This window comes from Zerene cesonia, chromosome 10 (assembly GCF_012273895.1).
Source record: "Zerene cesonia ecotype Mississippi chromosome 10, Zerene_cesonia_1.1, whole genome shotgun sequence".
NCBI lineage: Eukaryota > Metazoa > Arthropoda > Insecta > Lepidoptera > Pieridae > Zerene > Zerene cesonia.
In genome coordinates, this window is record NC_052111.1 from 1,382,243 (window position 1) to 1,410,204 (window position 27,962).

A 27,962-nucleotide genomic window follows, 5' to 3' on the forward strand; every position below is an offset into this window, starting at 1 on the left:
TACCCTATACGTATAGTGTACATACATAGTGCCTATACACATTGGCTTTACTGGGCTTCAACCTGACTCCTGACTGATTCTATGAGCAATGAATACTACGGACAGTTAATATGAAAAGATATGAATTGTGTTGCTTAATTTGTTATATTTGTCCCGTATTTTTAATTTTATCAAAGCATCGTAAAAAAATTACAAAAATTACACCTAATGTATTTTATGTGAACCTTCACTAAATATATTAGGTGTAATTTTTTTATGTGTAGATATAGAAATATATCAATACTAGTAAATACACCTGGATCGTGAATCGTAAATTCGTAATTGTAGTTAATAGATACATACATTTATAAAAGAACATAATACGTATTTAATTAAGTACATAAAGCCTTCATTTAACAAAATACAATAACGATGTAGAGTTGTCAGAGAATGCGATTACTTATGGCATTGCTGAACTGAACTGAGTATACTGGTGATTCATTTCTCGGAATTGACCTTGCTATGAGTCATTCGCTGGAAGGCAGAGTTGGGGATACCGCGCCTGTCTGCCGGTTGCTTGCTAGACATAGTTCGCTAAAAGCGCGTTTATTAAATTTGTATCGGACTTATATATTAAATTTATAAAAAATGTGGATTGCTAAAAAAAGATGGAAAAATAAAATGTGAAGTTATCAGTAATTGAAAAAATATATTTAGTGCTTTTTCCGAAGTTGGATAACATGATAACAACCATGACGTCATTCATATTATTAAAGGTAAGATAAGTATAATTTATATGATAAATAATTATTTGTTGATTTTAAAGGTTTTTATGAAAGTATTCGTAATCAAACAAAGCAAAAAAAATAAAATAGATTCTGATTTGACTACCGTAATTGTTTGACATTTGACGTTTACAAATGTTATTATACGATTAAACGAAAAACAGCTACAGCAATCGGTTGTCTCTTTCATACTGAATTGAATATTGTTGGAAGTAAGAAAGATAGTTGTTCTATTAATCCATTCATAAATCAGTAGTATTGTCAAACAAGTATGCAATAGGTTAGAAAGAAATAGAATAAATATTTCCTAAAAATCAAGTACCTAGTTATCCAAAGGTACATTACAACAAAAACTTGTTTATAAGTTAAACTTTGAATATTGGAGGTCATGAGATAATAAGATTTTAGTGTATAATATAGCGAAAATAAATATTGGGTAGTGTTTGTAATGTAATGGCATAAGCTCGGCTTTGTTGTAATGTGCGTTCATCAGCTGTGATTTGTAAAAGTGACATTCGTAATTATTTAAAACATTTCAGACAAACTCATTTTTATTGAGGATGAATAGGGAGGATAATGTAAACTGGTTTCATGGAAAGATATCACGTGAAACTGCTGAGAAACTTTTAAAAGAAGGTTAGTACTATTTGAACGATAGTTTTGTTTGTTGCATGCTGAAATGTTCTTCAAGTATACACAATTTAAAAAATTTTCAGAGGGTGAGGATGGTGTTTTCTTGGTTCGCGAGAGCAACACATCACCAGGAGACTATGTGCTCTCTGTATTGCATCAGGTGGGTACAAGTAAACCGAAAAATCTGCTGAATGTCAATTCAATGTTTACTTAACATTCTCATGTTTGTGTTTCAGGGTGAGGTAGTGCATTATCAAATACGAAGACATGGTGAAGATGCATTCTTTTCTATTGAAGAGCATACTACAGTGCATGGTTTGGACACACTGATACAGCATTATCGAGGTGACTCGAATGGTCTAGTGACTCGTCTCTCAGTGGTGTGCAAGGGACAAGCTCCTCCGCATGAATCAAGAACGCAGGGAACAACAAATCTTTTACACAGGTCAGTTCAATATGTATAAATGTTCAGACCAGAATTGTAAATTGATATCATTCATTTTATTTATCTTAAAAAGTTTGGAGGTACAAAGAGGAGAGGTTTAAAGACAAACAAACTCCAGTAAAAAATTTTTAGTTTCAATGCTATAAAACTAAAAATTAAACTCCAGTAAATTTATTTAATGCGATAAAATTAAATTAAAAGTAATACTAGTTAGATATATCTTGACTAATATTAAATTAGCAAATGTAACTCTTTGTTTCTGTATGTCTGTTTTGTCTATCCTTCACAATCAATATCCCATAGGAATATCAGGATAAAAAGTCCCTATGTGTTATTCCAGTTGTCCAGCTGTCAACACATCAAATTCATTTCCATCGGTTCAGTAGTTTTTTCATGAAAGAGTAACAAACACGCACACATCCATACAAACTTTCGCATTTAAAATATTTGTAGGAATAGGAATTATTTGATTCAATTTGATAATACATGCTTCAAATTAAAAGAAGAGGAAAAGAAATGGCTTTCGACTTCATGCTTTTTTGTTTTAACCATTATTTTTAGACAGAAAATCTTATATATCTATAATCATGTGTGCTTATAAATACTTATGTATGAAGACCCGTGTTCCCTATCTGTTTCACTAATCAATTTTCAAATTTCTAAAGATAAATATTTAAAAAGATTACAATAATAATTCTTATTAGATTACAATCTGCACAACTAACAAAATATATGATACCTATTTAAACTTCGCAATGTTCGATATTCATCATTATTCATGTTGTGTATTGGTAATCAATGACAACAATAATTGCATGATGTCCTTACAAATATTACACCTACCTGACCACACTATGAATAGATTTGTAGTCTAAAACTGAATTAGATATCCATGTATTTTTCATGTTAGAAGTGTGTTTTATATCAAACCTCAAAGTTTTACATAATTTGGGCTCTACTTACTACTCGCCTCAATTGAACTGGGATACAATCATAAGCATAGCATGTTATTGTAAAAATGAAAAGGTAGTAAAATTATTAAAATTGTTCAAGCAGTTTTTCAGTTATATAGTAACAAGCAATGGTAGATATTGCCATAAGTTATTCAAAATAATATATCCATGTGCATTATTATAGTTATTAATAAAACACAATGTTGATGTTAAAGCAATGAAATATTAAATTGTCCAAAAGGGTCGAAAAGAATGTGAAGTAGGAAGTTCTATTAAGGAATGATCTGTTCAAATTGCCCTTAATTTTTGATGTCATGTAACACTTGTTGTCTTAATATGGTTTTGATTGTGAGTATAATATATAGATACAGAACAGAATATAGATTCAGTTTCACACATATCTGATATCTGTATAATAGGCACTAGCCAGGTTATTGACCCAACATTTTTGCTTGCAACATGTAATGTACTGTAAACACTGACAAGTTTATTGTTGATTTCCTGTTCAGTGCATGTTCAATAAATATTGAGAGAAGGACACTTGGACTTGTTCACAAATAGCTATGACATTTATCACTGCCTCTCCACTTTAATCCTATTAAGGCAAGGGCTTTCTGAATAATATAGAGATGGTTATTTATTAATCTGTTCATGATTATTATCAATTAAGCTATTGTGCATTTAACTGCATTTATTAAACAAAGTATTGTTTAGTTGCAAGTTGATTTATGTTGAATAGATTTCGTCTTTGATTTAATAAGCGTTTTGGTCCTTGTTAAATCAAAGACAAATACATTAATAACAAAAAACAATTTATTTACGATTAAGATTCTACAATTGAAGAACAGATAGAGAATTGATGGTGAGGGTGAGATTTTTTTGTATGCTTGACATAGCACATAACTTAATTCTCTATTTGATTTATATCTGAATTCTACAAATCTACTATATAAAAATAAGTCGGGTTTTCCTTCCTGACGCTATAACTCCAGAACGCACGAACCGATTTCCACGGTTTTGCATTCGTTGGAAAGGTCTCGGGCGCCGTGAGGTTTATGGCAAAGAAAATTCAGGAAAAAATTCTGCAGAAAAGCGGGAAAGTCATTTTTCACATACAACCACCTGGTGGCGAAACGGAGTTCGCCGGGTTTGCTAGTAGTATTATATATTCTAAGAGTTACAAATAATATTATTTAAATTACGCCATTCAGAATAAACAATTGACTAGTGACTTCATGGTTTGAAAACATTTGAATGTTTGACAACCTCTTAATGAGACTTGTAAACAAAACTATCTGTGAGGTGTGTTATTGTAATGAATCATTAAAATAAACATTGATTCATCATCACCTAACGAATATCTGGCTAGCTGTTGCTACAACAGTGAACATTCTCAAGATATGAGCAATATGTACATAGTAAAACAAACATTATTAATTATTAAGTAAGTAATACACTAAATGGATCAATGTTTAGATCATTATTGTAAATTACAAAAATGATGTTGTGACTCATCCTGTATCTGAATAATAATTTGTTGTTCTAATAATTTTTTTAAACTATTATAAAGAAATATAAGGATACAATTATCACTTAGAAGCTACAATAAATTGGCTTTTTTATGCCAATATCACTATAAGATCAGTAATGAATCTATTTTAAAATTCTGGGGAGAACTCATTCTTCTTACTCAAGAAGGATGTAACAAGAATGAATTGTCCTTTAAAATATTGAAAAAATATTAAATAATTTCTTCACATTTATAGAAAACTAGCTTTTCGCCCGCGGCTTCGCCCGCGTAGAATTCGCTTATATCGCGCGACACGGTAAGGAGTATTTTCTTCGCATCAAAAAGTGTGGTTTGTTCTTTCCCACGTTCATCTCCATCTTTATACCAAGTTTCATCAAAATCGGTTTGACAATAACGAACTTTCATACAAACTTTCATCCCCTCTTTCAACCCTTTCTACCCTTTTTTCGCGATAAAAAGTATCCTATGTTCTTTCCCAAGTTCATTTCTATCTTCATATCAAATTTTGTAAAAATCGGTTCAGTGGTTTAGGCGTGAAAGCGTAACAGACAGACAGACAGACAGAGTTACTTTCGCATTTATAATATTAGTAGGGATAACATTGCCTTAATCTCCTAAATTATTTTCCAGGGCTACAGAGGCAGGTGATTTCAACGTGGTGTCACAGTTGCTCGCATGCGGCTACCGTAACCGAGACGCAAAGAACCAAGACGGACAAACTGCCGTGCATATTGCCGCAAGAACGGGCCATGATAACATCCTTGCCAAACTGATTGAGAGTGGAGCTACGGTCAATGTACGAGACTCTTTGGGATTCACGCCTTTGCACGTAAGTATTTGTATGGGTTGTGTTTGCCCTTCCGTCGGTCTATTTATCTGTCTCCCCGTCCGTCTGTCACCAGTCTGTATCTCATGAACCGTGATAGTAAGACAGGTGAAATTTACATAATTGATATATTTCTGTTGCTGCTATAGCAACAGTTAAAACAGAAAGTAGTCGATAGTTGGCACAGTTTCTTTTTTTCCAGTTGCTCTTAGGTATAAGGAATCCTTAATGTCCTAAGCTGGCTTCGCAACTCTTTTTACATAAGTGATTTATATTCATAACCAATTTTTTTCTGCAAAAGGAATAGAATAGTAATTATATAGTAATAGTAATTATTTCCTTTTCAGTATACTTGCCAGTATAACTTACCAAGCACAACCGAGTTGTTGATCACATACGGCCACGCTAACTATCAGATGCGACATGCGCCCACGGGTAAAGTGCCGCTACACGACGCAGCTCAGAGAGGACATATTGAATGTATTAAGGTATTTACTCTTAAATTATCATGTTTGATCTGGGTTTTTTTTATTTTTTATTTATTGTGATCAAATTTGATGGTAATCACTGTTGTATACTTAATTTATTCAACATGTTCATTTATTTCAGGTTTTATTAAAACTAAAAGCTCCAGCACACCCAAGAACATTAGCTCAAGAGACACCTGCTCAATTAGCCAAACATTATGGTCATACTGAATGCTATCAGTTGCTCAGTAAGTATTGTCATACGACCTATAAATATTTATTTTCAATAAAAATCTAAACCTCCAAATGTCAGAAATAAACCAAATTTTAACGGGACCACATGAGAGACACCAGCTTTCAAATTAAAATAGAATCCTAAAGATCAAACGACTCTATGAGAAGTTATGGTGTAAAACTTATTATTATAAAAAAACTTTTTTATTACAGAAAACCATAAACCAGAACCCGCCAACACATCCAAGAGCCAATGGTATCACGGAACACTCAACCGAGAAGAAGCGGTCAAGATATTAGAGGAGTATTGTCGACAGCACAATTTGCGTGACAAAGCGTCCGACGGTGTGTTCCTAGTGCGGTATAGCGAGCGGCACACTGGGGCCTATGTGCTGACTATGTTTAGCGAAAATACACCTTATAACTTTATTATTAGGAAAGAGGTTTGGATTTCATTTTATTTTACATTTTCTATACATATTTATTTAATGGTAGTTTGCCTATTTCAAAAAATTAAGTTAATTTGATATGCGTGTCATGAATAATGATTGATTTGGGTAATTTACTACTCTTATGTGATGTTATGGACGGGTTAATTTTTTATTATTATTAAGTTACTAGCTTCTGCGTTCTTGTTCTTGTGAATTCTGGACATGAACAACTGGAGGATTTAAATTAAATTCGGTATAAAGGATTTTTGATGCCGAAATAAAACTTAAAATTTATAGTCTCAGCTAATACTCATCACGTGTTACAGCAATTTTTGTTATGGACAATTTCTAGATCTCAATAAAACAATCAGACATGAGAGAAACAGACATTCAGACACTTTTTTTTGGATTTGTACTCTATGGCTGTTTCTATGATAATAATAATTATTGTTAATTGTACATCCAGATTCACAACATTTCTTTTTTTTCTATATCACATATGTAACAGTTACCAAGACAAGTAACTTTATTATTTTATTGAAATCACTAAACTGGCCCTTAATCTATTTATATATATGTATTTAATTTTTCAGGGTGAATGGCTGTTCATTGACGATGGCCCATACTTGGAGTCGTTGGAGCGTCTCATAGAACACTATGGAAGCGTTCCCGACGGCTTACCCACGAGACTCACCGCGGCAGTACCGCCAAAACCTAAACCACCCTTGCCTGAGGTATGTTATCTATTGGTGTATCTGTGTCTGGTATATGTCTCAATGGTCATGTTGTATTAAAGATTATCCCGGACACAAAGAGTAGGCATCAGAAAGCTTGTGTTTGAATAATAGAAATTTAATTAAAATTTAAATACGCCACACTTTTGCACTATTCGTAAAGTGCAAGGAAGCGAATCCGCTGACGGAAAGCAAATTATATAATATTACTAAATACCACGTCAAATTCTTGAGAAGCAAAATAGTTTTCTTTCGTCTGTCTTCAGTCCGTCTTTGTGTTTTTTTTCGCGGTTTCGCATGCGTTAAGGTCCGAGAAGTTTAATGGATGTTACTATATACCCTCACTTCTTCTTGAATCGCTATCTATTAAAAAAAAAACATAAAAATCCTCCGTTGTGGAGTTTTAAAGATCTAAGCATAAATACAGACACACAGACAGCTCAAAGCGGCTTTATTGTGTCTTTGAAATGTATCAACTCTCTATTCAAACAATTTCACTAATAATCTTGAATGAATTCATTTCAATCAGTAATATATTTACTCACATATTAATGTTTCAGTTTTCAACGATGCCACGTACAAAGAAGCACTCACCAAGCCGCGTGAACACAAACCAGTCATTATCTTTAGTGAAAAACGATATTTTAAATAAGAATACCACATCACCGACAAACAACAACGCGTTCGAGCTTCTGACGAGGAATTTGTCATTTTCTTCCGATTTCAACAATGATTCCATGAATAATAACGAAGAAACCGATGCGGATACTTATAAAGTTCCAGTAAATAATAGTGCAGTGACATCTTTGGCGGAGAATTATAATGAAATTTCAATAAATTCAGACGGTCAGCTCTCTACCCTGCAAGGTATGCAAGGAATAATTTCTATAGCGATATACCACCAATGCTGCAAACTATGTGCTAAAGACTTTTAAAAATACGAAAAATTTTATTGTATGTCAGTGTATTTCGAAGACAAAACGCCATTAAACATTGCTCAGATATTTTATAAATATCGATAGCTTCCGTAAACGAAACCTATATTGAAGAATGAGAGAGAGAAGTAGTGGAAAATTATAATGAGCAGCATATGTGATAGATGTAGCATAACAATACTAATACAAAATAGAATTTCTTGGATGAGATATCATATTGTTCACCAGACTTTATAAAGAGTAACATATATTATAAGATGTTGAATGTGTCATTAAATTAATTCCAAAATAGAATGTCTTGTACAATATTCGAGAATGTTCCACAGAATTCATCCCGTTCAGCGAGTTGACGCTGGGCGCCGTGCTGGGCGAGGGCGAGTTCGGCTCGGTGCTCCGCGCCGTGTACGCCGCGCCCGACCAGCCCCCGCTGCCGGTGGCCGTGAAGACGCTGCACTTGCAGCACACGGACTCCAATAAGCGGGAGTTCCTGGCTGAGGCCAAGCTCATGATGGCCCTGCGCCATCGGTGCATTGTACGCCTGATTGGCGTGTCTTTGGTGAGTTCTTTTTATATTCTAATAGCATAGAGATTAGTACTGTACGGTATAATGTAAATAGATCTGGAGAAGGTCATTTCATCACAATAAAAAAAATAATAATAAGAAAAGCTAGATTGAAGTAAACTCTTCTTTCTTTTAACATTTTGATCGTTTGAACCACATAGAATCGCAGATTATTATTGTTGCAATAACAATCTATAAACTGGTCCATATCTATAAGAAGTTTAATTCAAATAGAATCGATTCTTTCAGTCTGAAAATGGCACTTGCAGAGTTACGCATTTTTAAACATATTCATATAATAAATCCAATAAATATCAAAACATATCAATCGTCCAGGGCCCGCCGCTGGCGATGGTACAAGAGCTGGTGCCGCTGGGCTCGCTGCTGGAGTACCTGGTGCGGCACGCGGAGGGCGCGGGCTGCGAGCTGCGCCTGTGGGCGTGCCAGGTGGCGGCCGGCATGCGCTACCTCGAGCGGCGCCGCTTCGTGCACAGGGACCTCGCCGCGAGGAACATCCTACTCGCCAGCAGGTTGGTTCCCGGCAATATTCAAGGATTTTTTTTATGTATGCCGTTTGTAATATGCGTTCAAATATTAATGGTCCTTCGAGCCGGATTGACTTTTTTTTATTAAACAAAATATAATGTTGGTTTGGTAATTGTTATTCATTTTATAATTGAAGGAGGTTAAGAAACAGAAAATTGGATATGATTAAAAATACTCATCAGCTGATATACAACGTTTCGTTCAATTTGTCCATAGGCACCAAGTAAAAATAAGCGATTTCGGCCTATCCCGCGCGCTCTCCACGGACAGTTCCTACTACAAAGCGAGCCGCGGCGGCAAGTGGCCCATCAAGTGGTACGCGCCCGAGTCCTACAACTACGGCACGTTCAGCCACGCCAGCGACGTGTGGAGCTACGGGGTCACGCTCTGGGAGATGTTCTCGTATGGCAAACAGCCGTATGGCGATATGAGGGGCACCGAGGTGAGAACATTGTTTGAGCATGGGGTAATTTGTATCGATGTAGTTATAAAATTGCCGCTCCCGCTGACTCCGGATGAAAATTAGAATAGAATAGTCTATGTGACATTCAATTAAGAAACCTTTCTACTATGGATAGCATTTAAAAAATTGTTATTGTAACCTGTTTTCTTCATAGTATTAGAGAGAATTTTTCTCCTCTTTATGCTTGTGTCCTTTTTACAAATACAATCTGCATGAAAAGATCATAATTTATTTAATATAAATTTTTTGATGCTTCACACACTACCTTTTACGGTTTCTAGTGAAAAGTGATTGATAAATAAATCAACTTTCTTTTAACTATTATATGAATGCCTATAATCAGCTCCATCACTTCAACATTCGAATCCGCTTGCAGGTGATACAGCTAGTGGAGAGCGGCGAGCGGCTCGAGCGGCCGGACGACTGCCCCGACGAGATCTACCAAGTGATGTTAGACTGCTGGGCCTACACGCCCGACGCGCGGCCCACGTTCAGCAAACTCGTGGACGTGTTCTCGCACCACCCGGACTACGTCAACATCAGCCAGATGGCGCTCGACAGCGATGACGTCACCGTCTGACAGCTGGCGCCCGCTGGCGCGCCGCGGCTCGCGCGCGCTGTGCGCCGCCTGCTGTGCCTCTCCTGTGCGGACGATTTCGGTGCGGCCTATGTGTAGGGAATTACTAGTTTCAGAGTGGAGGGTGAGTTGGAATTTCGCAGAGTACCTAGTTAGAGTAGTTGTTTGGTATGTGTAAAAAAATTTAAGGTTTTTGTGGATTTAGAGGGGTAAGTTGAGTATTCAGTAGCTACCAAAGTTCAGTAGCTAGAAAAGTTGTAACAATTGAAACGCTTCGGTTTTTTTGGGAGAGCTCGGCAACATTTACATTAAAATACTAGATACTTCCAGTAAATATGACTTCGCCGCCTAACATCTAACGCACTGTTAGTATTATATATTATGATACCGTTAAAATCCGATTTTCATTTTAAAACATTATCATATTTGTAGTTGTCAAAATCTTGTTTAAACGTTAACCATTTGTCGCTTATCGCCATCACGAGTATAAATATTTTGAATTATTAAAATCCGTACAGTGTGCAATGTATTCAAGAAAAATTAATGATCTATTAGATATAAAAATTGCAATAATAATTGAAAACCGTGTAGAGTTCGCGCCACGTAGCTGTCAACGCTTAGAATGTAACCAGTATTATTTCATTTAAATTCCCCCTGAGTTGGGAAAAATAGACATGGAAAAGGGGTAATAGATAAAACCGCTTCATTGTTTGTGTTGAGTATAGATGTTTGTTTTATGTACGCAAAAGTATCAAAACGATTGAGAACAAATGAAGCTACGATAACTCTTTAACACTGAATATAGAATGATTATTTAATTTGAAATGGCCGACCCGTCGAATAAAGTTCCTACCTTCTCCATCGGACTTCTTAAGTGGCGCAAACTCTAATAGTTGGTTCAAAAAAAGCGTTAAATCTATTGAATTTTATATTAATTAGCAATGAAGAAGTTGACAAAGTTATGTGAGTAGTGATTTAAGATTTTCGCTTAGAGACGGGCGTATCAGTGTAATGGTTCAAAACACAGCGCTTAATCGCTGTTCCGCAGTCAGCACCCTCCAATTACTTGTGAGTGAAATAGCTAATGAATGAAAATATTTTATGCAGCTTATCTGTAAGAAACAAAATATTTTTAAAATGTGTCGTTGAAAGTGTATGGTCAGTTTGAAAAATTACTATTTAGATAAATTATATCAATAATATTACTTTGGATATTTTAATGGCGTTAAATGTTAGTTAAGATGTTAATTTATAATGGCTTAAGGCATTTTATAAAATATGACCAAAACAATTAATTGTAGATGGAATAATTTGTAAAAAGTAGATCTAATATATACATTAGTAAATACGGAATAAATGCCTATATAGCTAGTTTCCCAGTAAAATATTTGCTTGGCATGCTACAACGATATAGATACAGAACATTTCAAGAGTAAAAAATGCCTTATTTATTCAATTTCTGTTAATTCAATTTTAAAACGCGTATAAAGAAAATTAAATTTCAATCGAAATTATGCTCTAACTTTCTGCATTTTATATTCGTCTTTAGATATGTTTGTATGACATTGTTCGTTTTAATTGTTTAAACTGTGACGTAATTTAAAAAATGATCACGCAGTGCCAATTTCTTGCATTTCTTAGACTTTATAAGTTTCTCAAACATGACACACAACTTTGCAATGTTTTTGTATTTATTACGAATGGGTTATAATTTAACAGGATCTAAAAATCTCAACAAATGTCAGTAATTTGTAGTGTGTGAATGTGTTGTATGCCTTTATGTGCCTGACTGTATTAAAGTAGAAATAATTTGTTATATAAGATTTTTTTGTACAAAGTATGGTATATGGACTTCCAATACTAAATATCAATAAGCAATAAGATTTTATGACACATAGGTATCCTTCTGTAGGCTTATTTACAAATTTTTTAATGCATTTTAACGTTTTAGATATTCAGATCTAATTGTATGATAATATTTGTACAAAATATTGTTTTTTATAAGAAATATATTTTTTTCTATTCAAATGTATCATAAATATTCTGGCAATATAATTTTCTCGTATACAGATCAGATATGTACTAAATATTAAGTCGTTAATGCTTTTTAGTATTAAACTAGTATGTAATGAAACCATTTGATACAATGTGTACATTCCTTTTTTGTAGTTTGTAGCAAAATAAATTATGGATATACTCATATATTTATATACAATGAATACAATACAAAGTCAATGTTATTATTTTTAAATTAATGAATTATTATTTCTCGTGAATGCATATACTTTTAACCATTTGTAATTTAATATTGAATGCCATACTACTGTGTTATATTCCTGCGATTGCCAGGTTGTGTTATTTGTGTACAAAATTTTAATCGTAGTTACCCAAATTCTCTGTTTATTTAAAAGAATTTATATTAAATTCTATTTTACGAGTCTGATTTAGTATTTTTAATTATTTTAACAGATTATATCAATTTTGTTAAGTGAAATGTGATAACGGTATTTATGACGATTTAATAAAATGTATTCCATAATTTGTTGTTTTATTAAAAAATAAAACAAGTTTTTATTGCCATATAAAATTATTTTATAATAACTTCCTTAATCTCTAATATTTTATACAAATTGACTTAAAATTCTAGAATAATATCTATGTTTTTTAATTAATATTTAAAACATTTTTTTTTTCGAATAATAATACCACTATAATGTTGTTATTTTTTATTATTATTTTTTTGTCACAGTCGTCGCTGGAGATGGTAGGACGCCTGATGGTAAACGCTACCATCGCCCATGAACATTTGGAGAGGCATAAGGTCCATTGCAGACTTTGCGCTTCTATAAATGGATTGCCGACTTTAAATTGGAAAGGGATTAAAAAAAGGATTGTCGAGAGGAATAAAGGAAACGACTGGCAAGGGTAAGGAAAAGGATATGGGCCTCCGGCTCCCCCACTCACCTAACGAAACACAGCAGAATGCTATTTCACGCCGGTCTTCTGTGGGGGTGTGGTACTTCCCCGGCGCGAGCTGGCCCAATTCGTGCCGAAGCGTGCTTGACTACCACATACCAAAAAATGTTAATTTTGTACTGAAAGATATACATATTATAAAATGCAATCTTACAAATTGGGCGTAATGGTTAATAATTCTCATTATATACAGTGATTAGTGCAGCAATAACTTAGTTTGAAGAGTATTATTTTTGTAGTTATGAATAGTTACCAAAACAACTACTAAATGAATTTACACATTAACACGACATTCGTTATAAGGCGGAGGTGGAGTCTCTGCTCGTTCCTCATCTCCATTTGAATTCCCTTCTCTAACCCCGGATAGCCGTGGAGCCGACGGACCTGTATCAACCTGCCTCCTATAAATGGGAGGGGTTTCCATATCAGTATGCACTATCGCGTTCCACAACAAATGATTCCTCATGTCCCCCTCCCTTCTTCTGACTCTCCAGCGTTCTCGCCTTGTCTGTGGTCGATTAAACAGCTGACGGCATGAACAAATTCGTCTCAACCATACGTACGTCGCTATTATGCCAATAGCCATACCAATTTCAACACCGATCACAAACGCTTGGAGTGCAGAAAAGTTCTTATCGAACCTCTGGAAAGGTGTTAACGGCGTCTCATTCGGAGGTACTTGCGTTTCATTCGCTTTCGTTAAGTTCCATACTGTTTCAATGTCTACAGGTTTCTTTTCGATTTCCACTACCGAGATCATTTTTTCAAACATTTTCGGACTCCTCTGTTTACAAATTTTGTCGTAAGCTATTTCGTGAGATATGATCCATTCTTCTGTAGCTTTGAAGTCAGCATTGCATTGCCAGTAGTCGTTTCTCAGTTCTATTCTTTTCAGTTTTCGCAAAGGCCGCAGTACATCTAAATTTATTGTGACCATGTAGTTTTCACTTAAATCTAACTTCTTCAAATTGGGTACGCGTGTAAACATCCGATCTGGTAATGATTTTATGCGACAACTGTTAAGGTTTATCACCTGAAAATTACTAAACACATTACAAAAATTTTCTACGTTTGATACTTTTTTCAAGAAATATTAATACAGAATAATATAATCGATGTAGGTATTAAGTAGGCAAATAAAATTGTAGTTTTCTGTGTATCGTTAAATAATTATTGTAAAAAAGTTATTATACTAATTAGTAAAATTGCGTAATGCTTAAGTAATGGATGATTATGCAGATATGCACATTAAAACTTAATAGAAATGCTGGTTATGGCCTGTGCCCTCTTTCGCAATCTTCAAAGATAGAACTATACTTCTACGGTACATGCATGAAATAATCCTTTAATGTCCATTTGAAATATCAGAAGTGTTTTATTTACCTGTAATTTACTGTGTGTAATAAATGGTTCATTTTTGAGAGACTCAAACATATTCGCCGATAGGTCGAGGATGTCTAAATCGGGCGTATACCAGAACACGTCCGAAGGAAAGTACCTCAGCCTATTATTGCTCAGGTTTAGTTCAACAAGTTGCTTCAACCCCGCGAATGCATGCAGACCAATCCAGAATATCTGGTTGTATGATAAATCTAGCACTTTGATAGACTTATAACCGAGTTCCTGTAATATACAAATTAATTTCTTAAAATATTTTCTAAAAACAATCATAAAGTTTAAAGTGGTTATCCAACAAAGAAGAAAAGGAAAAATGCACAATAATTCTACTGTCGTAAAGATATAATTTTTTTATGTGAAAATTTATACATATATTTAATTACTTGCATGTATTATACGGACAATTAATCGGGGCCAATAGTTTTAAATAACATAAAATTTTCACTATTGTGCACGGCGTGACTAAGAAAGATAAGGCTTAACAAATAATGCACTTTTTCCATGCAGTTCCCGATTCACTCTTATCTACATTAATATTTTATAAGTAGTTACATTTAATAAAGACTACGTATCATATGATATATTGACCGCCTCCTTGGTACAGTAGTTAACGCTTGAGCGTAGAACCGAGGGGTCCTGGGTTCGACCCGATGGGGACGAACAAAAAAAAAATGTCTCGGTCTGGGCAGACACAGAAGGCTGATCGCCTACTTGTCCATAAAGAAAATCGATCAGTGATACAGATGTATATCATCTACCCCATCCCCCAGTACGGGACACGGGACTTCACTTTTTTTTACGTATCGTATACGTACACGTAGTCTAATGTTAAAGCTGTTTATATAAATACTGGTACAAAGTTGCGCCAACGCATATAAATTATATAAAATGATCATATCGAATTTAATGAATAGCAATGAACATACCTTAAAACAGAAATTATCCAACTCACTAATAACATTTCGACTCAGGCTATACACTTGCACTTCTTTTGGCACATCCAGCGCCACGGATATTATGTTTTGATCCACGCAAGTTGCTCTATTCAACCCATTGTCTGAATCACAATCACACTGCTTCGGACACAAAACACAGTACGATTCACTCAATACGGACACAAATATTAATAATAAAATCCACATTTTTATACCACACCTTTGAAAGGTGCATTATAAATTGTTTAACAGCTCTAGCGGCGTTCTCGTGTGAAATTGGAGCAGTGCTATAATGAAATGATAGCTACTTATCGCGGCGATAAGATAGCCCCTTATCACTGTCTTCTTGTATTGACCACTCATTTATAAACAAAGGGAAATGAAATTAACGATTCCAGTAAACGTTTTATTCACTATTACACGAAATACATTTGTTACAAAAATTAATTTCATTTGGGTCTTTACCTCATTTATACATAGCTATATTGATACTAAAATAATGATACAGCTATATTAAATACGTACGTTGATAGAGGTAATTGTGAATTGTGTGTACCTAATGACGTAGGAGGGCAACTCCTTTACTACAATCGTTTTTTAATTTTCAAAAGAAAAAATAAATGCTACACAAAAAATATATTATCGTATAACAGATAACATTTATGAGTCATAGACGTGTATTGCCTATGTGGAATAAGATGTACCAATATCATTGTACATAAAATAAAATATTATAAATCTTATCCTAATAATACTTTTGAAAATGTTTATCAGTCTATAATGATTAAAAAACCTATCAAATATTTAAAATAAATACATCTTCATATTATTCAATAACATAATAACATAATTGTATTACTCAGTACACTATGGATTAACTGAATAGGTTAGAGTTTTGTCTATTTTGAGCATTCGCCGAATAACATCCCTTTATAGTGTAGTTTATTCCCATTATTGCATTTCTCACTTCATAAGCAGATCCACATATACTTTCAAATGTGGTAGCAAGTCTGTCAGCAGCCAGGGCCTGTAAATAAATATCTTATGTAGCAATTACAGTTCAATAATAAATGGCTGCTTGGTAATCACGGTCACAGAATGAAGATATTTTGGCAGATAATTTAGTTTCCTGTCATAATTTATACTATAATAATAGATATAAGGATGAAGGATGTATTGTGTATTCCTCTTCCTCTCTCATTATGTAAAACAAGAACAGATATGTATTTTGTACTTACAATCAATATGTAATATAGATGTTTTATGGACCCCCAAATCTGTTAACATACACACACAGAGGCACATGTACATACAGTCACTCACACATAACAACACAGGTAGCTATACTTGATCGTTGGGTACACTCAATCAGACTTTTGTATCACACACACACACAAAATACTGGGACAGGGATTACCAAGCACTGAAACAAATTGACAGAAATGTAATTTTAAAGTATTGATCTTGTTGGCTATTTTATATTTAATAAGATTTATAATGAGAAATCACAAGAATAAATTGATATCTGCCTTTTTAATACTATGTTATGTAATTACTTATTCATGCATTTTTAATATAAGCCTTTATCCTGGTAATATCAATTTATTCATGTACACACATCTTATTCATAATCTTTAAATATCATTATTAATGTGCAATCTTACTTGCTTGTGTGATGCTTCAGCTATTTGCTGCATTGCTTTTGAATGAGCTAAAGATGCTTGCGCCAGCTGCGATACAGCCATTGCTTGTTTGCTCATTGCATCAATCTGTTAGAATTTAAGCACTTTTATTATTGTTTTAATAGATAAAATAAAAGTTTCCATCATAATTTAATAAATCCGTATAATATTTATCCACTCATTTATATTTTATTAATATGTGAAAGCAAAGCTGTAGGTTTTTCTTGCTACTAAAAATGCAGTTACAGGAAAATAAATTGTAAAAAATACATTATAAATCAATAAAAATAATGTTTAACACTATCATGCATTTCACACACACATCCATATATAGTTGTGTTTATGGTAATACTCAAGTTTCATCCACTGGGTTACCACCAGCTTAAATTATTGTTTACAATCATGCCTTTATGGCAAATGGCAATATTTTGTGATATTTTTGATCACAGTAACTCATTTAAGTACATTACTTTGATATGATGGATTTTGCAGATAAATTAATGGTTATTTTATAGTGATTAAATTTTAAATTTAACAAACCATTGTATCCATTACATTAAAATTCCTTTCATCACATTCAGTTGGCAGCAACTTGACATCACCATTAGGGATATCACCATTTTTTAGGTAATCATCATCCATTGAACTTTCATCTCCGTTACAAGGTTCTTGTTTCATTTCTTTATTTTTCTCTACAAATAAAAATTTAAATATTTGCCACGTCCATTTACCTACTCAATGTAACTATGTAATATGTCTATAATATTGTATTTAGTCATAATCTGGGATCGAAATTTGAACAACTTGCATGTGTACAAGTATTAAGCATGTTATATTATTCTGTTCTACTTGACTTGACTAAGTATTATTTCTTTATTAAAAATAACTATATATACTGATAAATTGATATTCTACAAATAGTACGGACTTTGCTCAATATGTTAAGTAAGTATATTTTGTTGATTTTGTGATTTCCTTCAAAAATTTTATATAAGAGAAATAAGAATATAATAAACTTACTAGCTTTTACACCTGTGCATAATTTAAGAATTCTCTGTTCTAATGCCGTTAGCCTATCTTGCACTTTTCCTTGCTTTATTTGTCTATTTTTTAATGTAACACTCCTTCGCTTATCAGACCAAAACTATAACAACATATATTCACCATTAATATACACTAAAATCTATAATCAAATATAAAAGACAAGAAAATGAATGTTGCTTTGAAGTAGTAATAAAAAAAATAATTACTTTTATCCAACCACGAACGGTTTTACGGGCTCCGTCAATAGAATTTGCAATATTCGAGAGATTTGACCATAATTGCTGAAACTTCTCATTGCTTATTCTACATTGAAGCTTTCTTTGAGCTAACTCTGGATATTGCTCAATGAAGTTTACAACAGCTTTAAGCTGTGCTAACGATGGCCTTGTTACCTGAAATGTTGATGTTCAATTTAAATATGATTTGTATTTTACAAACAACAAGTAATTTTTATTGTGATGGAAGTACATAAATGTTATAAAGTATTTACGAACTCGGCCGGTATTTTCTGAATTATTCATAAATTTCTGAGACATGGTCATAGCAGCTAACTTAAGCTCTTATTTTTTACACAAAATGATTACTATTTTACTTGTTTTATCAAAAATTGCATAATTTTAAAAATCAATACAGGACCTCTATTTAAGGCTTGCTTGCATTGTTTATTTTTTTAATAATAAATGTCAGAACTCAGATGTCACGTCATGTAAAGCATATGTTATAGGCAATATTACGCCCTCTGTGGTTATGGGCACAGGAAATTGATAAATATCTTGATCATCACATTTGAATTTTTTTTTATGAATACTTAATTGTAACGTTGTAACTCTATTTCAGCTTAAAATAAATGGTTGAAGAAGTAAAAACAGTAATAGTTCGTATAAAACTTCACAGTCTAAAAAAAATAGGGTCCAAAGAAATACTTTTTTTGTTGCTGGAAGCACTGAACACAAAGTTTCATGTCAACAGCTGTCACGTGTCAAAATAAAAACGCGTTTTAACTTCGTATTGCCATGGTTTTATCTTCGGGTTAAGCGTGAATTCATCAAGCGTTAACCACGCTGTTTTTCCTGAATTAGTATAATAATATGACCAAATATTCATAAATATGGCTGATTTAAATAATTTATTTGACTGTTTCGAAGATCCATCATCAAGTGAAGTCGCCATTCAATTGCCCAATCTTGAAAGTGATAAACAGTAAGTATTTTCTAACCTTTGTTTTGATTTCTTATTCTCTACCAAAACTTAATTATCCTTCGATTTATAGGGATATTAAAGCAGAGCTAACACCAGCCAAGAAAAGGCCACACGAAGAAGTTGAATATGCAGATACAGAAATCAAGCCAGAAGATAATAAAAAAATCAAAACAGATGAAGAAGAAATTGAAACAATAGGGGACTTAAAGTAAGTTTAACTAAGTTATATACATTCATCTGTGTACACTGATTACTACTACTCAAACATTACTATGGTACACAATTTAAAATTATGGTTTCATTTAAATGGTGAAATGATTATTATATGTTGTTGTAAAATGCAATATTTTTTTTCATTCTAGATTGGATCTAGCCAACTCACGTATTGTGATACACACATTGGAAACCCATGAAGGGTGTACTCATGAGGTAGCAATTCCACCAAATCATGAATATTCACCTTTGGTCCCGATATCTTCAGAGCCAGCTAAACAGTATAGTTTTATATTGGATCCCTTTCAAAAGGAAGCAATCATGTGTATAGATAATTTGCAATCTGTGCTTGTGTCAGCACATACTTCTGCAGGAAAAACTGTTGTTGCAGAGTAAGTACTATTATTAAATTGCTTTTTATTATATGGTTGAAAAGAACATAACATCTGTTGTGCCGATTACTTATTTATATAGATTGAGTTAGACTATTAATGTCTTTAATTTTTAGTTTTATAGTGTTGAATTGCCGAAATCCAAAAATAAAGAAAGAATAGAAAATATTTGATCACAAAGTGGCCGAGAGGCTATGCATTGGTACATTTTGGCAAAAAAAGCGAGTTTGAATATCACCGTGATAATTTTTTTTTAATTATTGTCTTCTTAACTAAAACCTTTGGATTTTATGTGTGCAAAGGTGTATATTATGTCAATAATTTTTTACAATTGACATTAAACTTACAAATGAAGTAAACAATTTTTTTTTAATTTTAATTCAAAATCCCTTTTCATCCCCATAGGTATGCTATAGCCTTGTCACTAAAGAAAAAACAGAGAGTTATATATACCACACCAATCAAAGCACTTTCAAATCAGAAATATAGAGAGTTCTCTGAAGAGTTTCATGATGTTGGTTTGATAACTGGTGATGTGACAATCAATCCGTCTGCTTCATGTCTTATCATGACAACTGAGGTAAATTAAATAATACTTTAAGGAAATAATATACAATCATATTCCAATATTATTCCTGTAGCTTGAAAAAAGATGGTATGTGAAAGGAATTGAAATTGTTTATATTTTGTTTATTACATTGCATATCTTTTTATTACTTTGTATTTACTAATTTCTTCTTTTACTTCCCTTCCATAGATTCTAAGGAATATGTTATATAGGGGATCAGAAATCATGAGAGAGGTTGGGTGGGTTGTGTTTGACGAAATCCACTACATGAGAGATAAAGAAAGAGGAGTTGTGTGGGAAGGTAAAAATTTTCTTTTTAACAGTTTCTAGTTATTTAACTGGATGATGTATAAAAGTGTATTAACCATACCATTGACATATTGTTGTTGGTGGATTAATACTTACTATTTGCTGTAATAATTTTAATATGTCACCCAGAAAATAATATGTTTAAAATGATATAGATAATTACCTGAATATGAAGTACATTCAGGCTAGAATTAATAGTTTTCAAATTAAATTAATTAGTGAAATTGTTATCATTATATTTATGTATTAAAGCACCACAGCTTTGTTTCATGCAAATCAGTAATTTATTCATTAATATCTCCTTTCAGAAACTTTAATCCTTCTCCCCGACAATGTGCACTATGTGTTCCTATCTGCCACGATACCGAATGCACGTCAGTTTGCCGAATGGGTGTGCCGTTTGCACTCGCAGCCTTGCCATGTGGTATACACCGAGTATCGACCCACTCCTCTACAGCATTACATCTTCCCTGCTGGGGGCGATGGTATACATCTTGTCGTTGATGAGAAGGTCTGTTCTTTATTTTGTTCGATCATGCTAAAAATAAGAACCTATTTCTTATTAGGATTGCAAGTAGATAGATGCAGATAGATGTAGAGAGATGTAGATAGAATTTTGATAGCAATTTCTTTTTTTTACATCCTCTATTCTCATTATTTACTTATAATTTTGACAAATCGTTAATTACAAATTCTCAGGGTCAGTTCAAAGAGGATAATTTTAACACGGCAATGGCTGTATTAAGCAATGCAGGTGATGCAGGTAAAGGCGACCAACGCGGGCGGCGCGGAGGGCCCAAAGGGAACAATAACACTAATATCTTTAACATTGTCAAGATGATTATGGAAAGGAATTTCGCACCTGTTATCATATTCAGTTTTAGTAAAAAGGACTGTGAGCTGTATGCGATGCAAATGGCAAAATTGGACTTTAACACCAGTGAGTATGGTCTATTCTGTAGATATAGAATTAATATTGCCACCTTGTATGTTATTTGCAGCCAAAAATTAGAGACATTTTATATAATCTCAGTGACAAATACAACATTTTTCTCTTTTAATTTAGTTTAATATGCACATACTCCGCATTAAATTTGATATTACGATTTACTTATTTATAGTGTATAAATAAATAAAAGTTGCTATAAAATGTTAATTTCAGTTGAAGAGAAGAAATTAGTGGATGAAGTGTTCAATAATGCGATGGACGTATTAACAGAGGAGGATCGTAAATTGCCGCAAGTGGAAAACGTAATTCCATTGCTGAGACGCGGCATTGGTATACATCATGGTGGTCTATTGCCAATACTCAAGGAAACGATCGAGATTCTCTTTGGTTTGGGTCTAATAAAGGTTCGTAACAATATAATTGTTTATAATGTATGTTATAATAACAAAAAATAATTGTTTATAATGTATGTTATATATAAAAATACTGTCTCCTTTACCATCATCAAACACATAAATATTATAACAATTGTTAAATCGCAATCCATTTTCATAGCTAAAAAGTAAGGTTTTGTTGCTTAACTAACTCATACTTAAACATTATGTAGCATTTAATTTTTAGTTTTATAGCATTGAAATGCTAATGATAATTATAATTAAAATTTCTCATTATGTAACATTTTAACTTAAAACTTTAAATGCTATTTTTCATATTATGTTATTTTTAATAGTGATATTTATTTTAACAATAATATAATAAAGAATAATTTTCACAGGCACTTTTCGCGACAGAGACGTTTGCTATGGGTCTCAACATGCCGGCGAGAACTGTTGTGTTTACAAGTTGTCAAAAATTCGACGGCAGAGATTTTCGATTTGTAAGTATATAATTAATTGACTTTATACGATAACTTACGAGTGACTTTAATTCGTCGATGTGTATAAATTGATTGAATATCATCTTTACACAAATAATTAAATATTTTTGAGCGACAAATTATAAGAAAACTAATTAGCCACGCGGTTTTACCGGCGGACGAACCCACGGGCATTAACAAGTGTTTATATAGCCCATTTTATTTTCTGATGGATGAGTTATATTATTGTAAAGTTACATTTAAATCCATTCAGTAGTTTTTACTTGAAAGAAAAACAAACTTTCGTGTTTATAATATTAGTAGAATATCATTAACACAAATTATTTAATGATACTTTAAGATAACATCAGGAGAATACATCCAAATGTCTGGTCGTGCGGGCCGGCGTGGTCTAGACGACAAAGGAATTGTGATACTCATGATTGACCAGAAAGTAGCTCCAGCTACTGTGAAAGGCATGGTGCAGGGTAAAGCTGATCCTATTAATTCAGCATTCCATCTCACTTATAATATGGTAATTTTTGCTTTTTTTTTTACTTTATTATGTTACCGTTTGATTGAAACATACTACTTCTAATCCTTGTTACTATTTTATATATATTTTATATAATGTTATCTGATTGCATAATAGTGATACAATAAAATTTGTTAAATGTAAAAAATATGGTTTCGGCGCTTTCATTATAATTTTTTTTAAGGTATTGAATTTATTACGTGTAGAAGAAATCAATCCTGAATATATGTTGGAGAGAAGTTTCTATCAATTCCAAAATCAAGCCGCCATTCCAGATCTCATAGATAGTAAGTACAATTGTCGTTTTGTAATATGAATAATTCTTTAATCGTAATAAAGACTATAATCCATACTAATATTATAAAGCTGAAGAGTTTGTTTGTTCGTTTGTTTGTTTGTTTGAACACACTAATTTCAGGAACTATACTGGTCCGATTTGAAAAATTGTTTGAGTGTTATTACTGAGTCTTTTTACTTACCATGGCCGAAGCCGGGGAGGACCGCTAGTATGAAATAATTCAGACAAAAGAATTGGATGAGAATTTTGCAATAAAAATTAAAACAACCATCTTGACATAACAATTTATCGATGCCTTAGAGCAAATACCAATTTAGCTAGCCTTTATTTAGACTTCAACTTCAACACAACTATTCAATACATGAATAACATAAAAAAATTTATTTCAGAGGTGAAAGCGAAACAAAAGGAATATGACTCGCTTAGCATAGACGAAGAGAACTCGATCGCTAGTTATTGCAATATTCGCTCGCAATTAGATCTATTGGGTGCACAGTTTAGGTCTTTTATCACACGACCGGAGTATCTTAAACCTTTCCTGCAACCGGGTCGACTTGTTAAGGTAAACTATAATTATACTGAATATAATGACAAAGAAAAAGAATTTAAGACTATTAAAAATATGAATACAATATAATAGATAAGACTTTATAAAATATCAATATCATCATATAGTTATAATATCATATTATATTATAACTATATAATTTATATAAATCGTAGAATGTTTAAAAGTATGATAAGTAAAATACCTTCTTTATATAGAACATCATTGATTAATTTGTGAGTAAGCATTTCATATAAACCTTAATAAAACCACAGGCAATTGAAAATCTTCTCTCAATATATCTCATTATGCCTTCTTCAGATAAAAACAGAAAAGTATGAATACGACTGGGGCATAATAGTGAATTTCCGGCACAAAACGGGCAAAGGCAAGAAAGGGCAAGACGAAAATCCTCTCACAGCTGATACAGTTATACTAGTGGATATATTGCTGCATGTTAAAAAAGGGAAAGGGGATGAACCAGAGAGCAACGCTCCATGTCCACCGGGCGAGGTAAAATGATCTTTAAATGTACAAAATTAAGGTAGAATTTGTGAAATATTTGTTATTTAGCCAAACATAAATGACTCCATCCACTGAAGGATTGGGTTACTTTAGTATTTTGAAAAAATGAAATTATTACACTTATTATTTTTTTTTCATTTATGGCTTCCTTATTTAAATGTGGTATTTTGAATGGACATGATATTTGAAAAATAATTTGAGTTATTTCATTCATAAAAAGATGTGAAAAATCCCCACCAATCAGTGTCAGAAAATTGTGCACACAAGTTCAATTTATAACTATTAATTGCAGTCTGGAGATGTGGAAGTAGTCCCAGTATTGCATACGCTAATATATCAAATAAGTTCGCTCCGTGTTTACTATCCGAAGGATCTAAGACCATCCGATAGCCGCAAATCGGTTTTAAAAACGATAAACGAAGTGAAAAAACGCTTCCCAGAAGGTCCGCCGCTATTGAATCCTATAAAAGACATGAAAATTAACGATTCCGTATTCAAGGACTGCGTGGATAAAATAAAAATTTTTGAAGACAGGTTTGTGTTATTTTGCTCTTAATTGTGATTGAAATGTTTCCTTTTTCTTACCCTTTCTAGTAAATTTTTTCCTAAATCCTTTCCAATTTGAAGTCGGCAATACATTTGAAAAGGCATGAGCTCTGCAATCTACCTTACGCCTCCAAATGTTCATAGGCGGTGGTAGCGCTTACCATCAGGCGACCCACTAACTAGCCGAGTTGACAGTCACCGATGAGCTGACGATGACATAAAAAATATATTAATGTTTTATAAGTTATTTTTTCTTTAAAAAGCTTATCCATTCAGTTTAAGCAAGTAATGTATAATTACTTATTTAGAATCTTTTTCTTTTATTTTTATTTTTAGATAAGTTTTCTGAATTAATATTAAGTATTTGTATGAATACTATTTACATGTATATTGCCTATTAAAAGATATTTCTTTTTATAGATTATATGCCCACCCACTACATAAAGACAAGAATCGTGCAGCGTTAACGAGTGCATATGAGAAGAAGCAAGAATTATACGAAGATCTGAAACAGGTGAAACAGGAGTTGCACAAAGCAAAGAGTATACTGCAAATGGACGAGTTGAAGAAACGGAAACGTGTGCTTCGACGAATGGGATATTGTACGATGGCTGATGTTATCGAGATGAAGGGACGAATCGCTTGCGAGTTGAGCAGGTACTTTTGGAAATTTTATTATTTTTAATCTGTAGTTAGTGAGATATAATTCGAGTATTATAATAGGAGATTAATTATTTATTAATATGTGTACAATTTGTTTAATTTTTAAAGCACATACGAAATGAAGAATTTAATTGAAGTTATTAATATAGTATCTAATACTGATTGCATTTCTTCATCTACATATTTCATTGAAGTAAAATTACATTTACAATTATTTTCTAATAAAGTAAACAATTGTATAATAGGGAAAGAAATATTTTATTGTTCATTTAATTAGAATTAACATTAACGACTAAAGGTATTTTTAATTACCAATATTACAAAGCAAAATTGCTTCCCGTGTCTGTTCCTTAGATCTTTAAAACTACACAACGGACATTGATGGGGGTTTTTTTTTAAGGGATATAGTGATTCAAGAGGAAGGTTTATATGTATAATAAAATCTATTAAATTACTCCGCATTAACGCGTGCGAAGCCGTGGGCAAAAGCTACTACCATATAATTGTAAAAAGCATAATTTAACACGTGCGTAGCCGCAGCCGCAAAAGCTAGTTAATAATAATAATTATACATTTATATCCACAGCGCTGACGAGTTACTATTGACTGAGTTGATATTCAACGGGGTTTTCAACAACCTGACGCCAGAGCAGAGCGCGTCGCTGGTCAGCTGCTTCGTGTGCGACGAGAACTCCACGCAAGCCTCCTCCACTGGCGAGGAGTTGCGCGGGGTACTTAGGCAGTTGCAGGTAAGTGATGGTGTAAAATGGACCTTATCGTGTAGGTGTTATGGTTCAATTTAAATGTATAAATCTTATCATATTTTGTTTGGTTGAAGTATGATGACAATTATAGTAAAAAATGGACCTTGTTTTACATAAAATTTCGGATGAAATTGGTTTGTATTGTAAAAAATATTATTAAGTGATATTATGTCCAAAAGGGTCACACATGTATCACACTATTGATTATGGTAATTTATAACTTGTTTTTTGTAATTTTTTAATTATCCATTTAATCACTACATACTATAAAACAAAGTCGCTTTCTGTGTCCCTATGTATGCTTAAATCTTTAAAACTACCCAACGTATTTTGATGGTTTTTTTTTAATAAATATAGTGATTCAAGAGGAAAGTTTATTTGTATAATAACATCTATCAAACTACTCCGAATTGTCGCGTGCGAAGCCGCAGGCAAAAGCAAGTATATATAGTAATAATATCAAAACTTCAATATTATTGTAAAATGAACCAACAAAATAAATGATTTCAGGAGTACGCGCGTCGCATAGCCAAGGTGTCGATCGACGCCAAAATGGCGATAGACGAGGACGAGTACGTGGGCAAGTTCAAGTGCACGCTCATGGACGTGGTGCTCGCGTGGGCCAAGGGCGCCTCCTTCCTGCAGATCTGCAAGATGACCGACGTGTTCGAAGGTTACAACTCGTACATACTTTATTTAGTCGTATCTTCTAATCCCGTATGATGATCGAATTGACCGTTTAAATATTTTCTAATTTTTAAAAGCATTTTAATCATTTTCATTGCCAAAATCATTATCATCGGATGATGATGATTATCATCATCATCATCATCGTCATCATCATCATCATCATAACGAAACAAAAAATAATGTAAGGTTAAAATATACGCAGAAGTTATGTAGCACCGGTTCTGGCAAGCAGTTTCTATAGAGTAGCGCCAGTCAGACACTATAGTTGCTCTTTTAAAATATTTTTTTCGACCCCGATTGAATGCTGTCTGGGATATCTAAATTATTTGTAAATTTCCTAATTCCACGCGGACAAAGCGGGCGGAAGCTAGTTTAAAATAATTCCGATGCCAGAGAACTGAATTCTTTCGATAATTTAGAGCTGTAATCCACTTCAAATGAAGCTAGACTTCAACTCACATAAATTAGATATCCCACAGAATTTACAAAAAAAAAAGTGGCATACTCGACTCGATAAAGTAAACGAGTGTATAATTATGCAGGATCAATAATCCGCTGTATGCGGCGTCTCGAGGAAGTGCTCCGGCAGCTGTGTCAAGCGGCTAAGAACATTGGGAATACTGACTTGGAGAATAAGTTCAGTGAAGCGATCAAAATGTTGAAGAGAGACATCGTTTTCGCCGCCAGTTTATATATGTAGTTAAAGTATATAATATACGCAATTTTACACTGGTTTGCTTTTTATTTGCCTAATAAGATGTGTTGTGACAC

At 33.1% G+C, this 27,962-nt stretch overlaps 4 protein-coding genes across 5 annotated transcripts; 2 read left to right on the forward strand and 2 right to left on the reverse strand.

The window, feature by feature from the left end:
• Positions 1-511: 511 nt before the first annotated feature.
• On the forward strand, positions 512-12,640 carry LOC119829506 (tyrosine-protein kinase Shark). 2 transcript variants are annotated; one of them, XM_038352049.1, is made up of 14 exons: positions 512-755; positions 1,304-1,400; positions 1,481-1,557; positions 1,634-1,842; positions 4,957-5,155; positions 5,500-5,640; positions 5,762-5,867; positions 6,067-6,296; positions 6,878-7,018; positions 7,579-7,885; positions 8,280-8,509; positions 8,852-9,045; positions 9,278-9,503; positions 9,901-12,640. In XM_038352049.1, exons 1-14 carry the CDS (start codon positions 720-722, stop codon positions 10,102-10,104), a joined length of 2,397 nt encoding a protein of 798 aa, XP_038207977.1. In that variant the 5' UTR covers positions 512-719; the 3' UTR covers positions 10,105-12,640. The 2 variants fall into 2 exon arrangements, with proteins under 2 accessions (XP_038207977.1, XP_038207978.1); XM_038352050.1 differs by lacking the exon at positions 512-755 and adding an exon at positions 1,082-1,100.
• A 461-nt stretch (positions 12,641-13,101) lies between these two features.
• Positions 13,102-15,692, reverse strand: LOC119829502 (leucine-rich repeat transmembrane neuronal protein 3). Its single transcript, XM_038352045.1, has 3 exons — positions 15,402-15,692; positions 14,461-14,700; positions 13,102-14,110 (listed from the first exon to the last, which is right to left on the reverse strand). Exons 1-3 carry the CDS (start codon positions 15,615-15,617, stop codon positions 13,352-13,354), a joined length of 1,215 nt encoding a protein of 404 aa, XP_038207973.1. The 5' UTR covers positions 15,618-15,692; the 3' UTR covers positions 13,102-13,351.
• Positions 15,693-15,805: 113 nt separating this feature from the next.
• On the reverse strand, positions 15,806-18,815 carry LOC119829529. The gene is made up of 6 exons (XM_038352085.1): positions 18,631-18,815; positions 18,343-18,528; positions 18,113-18,236; positions 17,633-17,784; positions 17,075-17,179; positions 15,806-16,437 (listed from the first exon to the last, which is right to left on the reverse strand). Exons 1-6 carry the CDS (start codon positions 18,676-18,678, stop codon positions 16,285-16,287), a joined length of 768 nt encoding a protein of 255 aa, XP_038208013.1. The 5' UTR covers positions 18,679-18,815; the 3' UTR covers positions 15,806-16,284.
• Positions 18,816-19,113: 298 nt separating this feature from the next.
• LOC119829500 (exosome RNA helicase MTR4) lies at positions 19,114-27,923 on the forward strand. Its single transcript, XM_038352042.1, has 18 exons — positions 19,114-19,336; positions 19,407-19,544; positions 19,699-19,941; positions 20,347-20,521; positions 20,699-20,810; positions 21,127-21,329; positions 21,518-21,758; positions 21,981-22,171; positions 22,543-22,644; positions 22,985-23,158; positions 23,343-23,445; positions 23,846-24,018; positions 24,325-24,516; positions 24,821-25,062; positions 25,495-25,731; positions 26,324-26,486; positions 27,012-27,174; positions 27,734-27,923. Exons 1-18 carry the CDS (start codon positions 19,245-19,247, stop codon positions 27,889-27,891), a joined length of 3,102 nt encoding a protein of 1,033 aa, XP_038207970.1. The 5' UTR covers positions 19,114-19,244; the 3' UTR covers positions 27,892-27,923.
• The last annotated feature ends 39 nt before the right edge of the window (positions 27,924-27,962 follow it).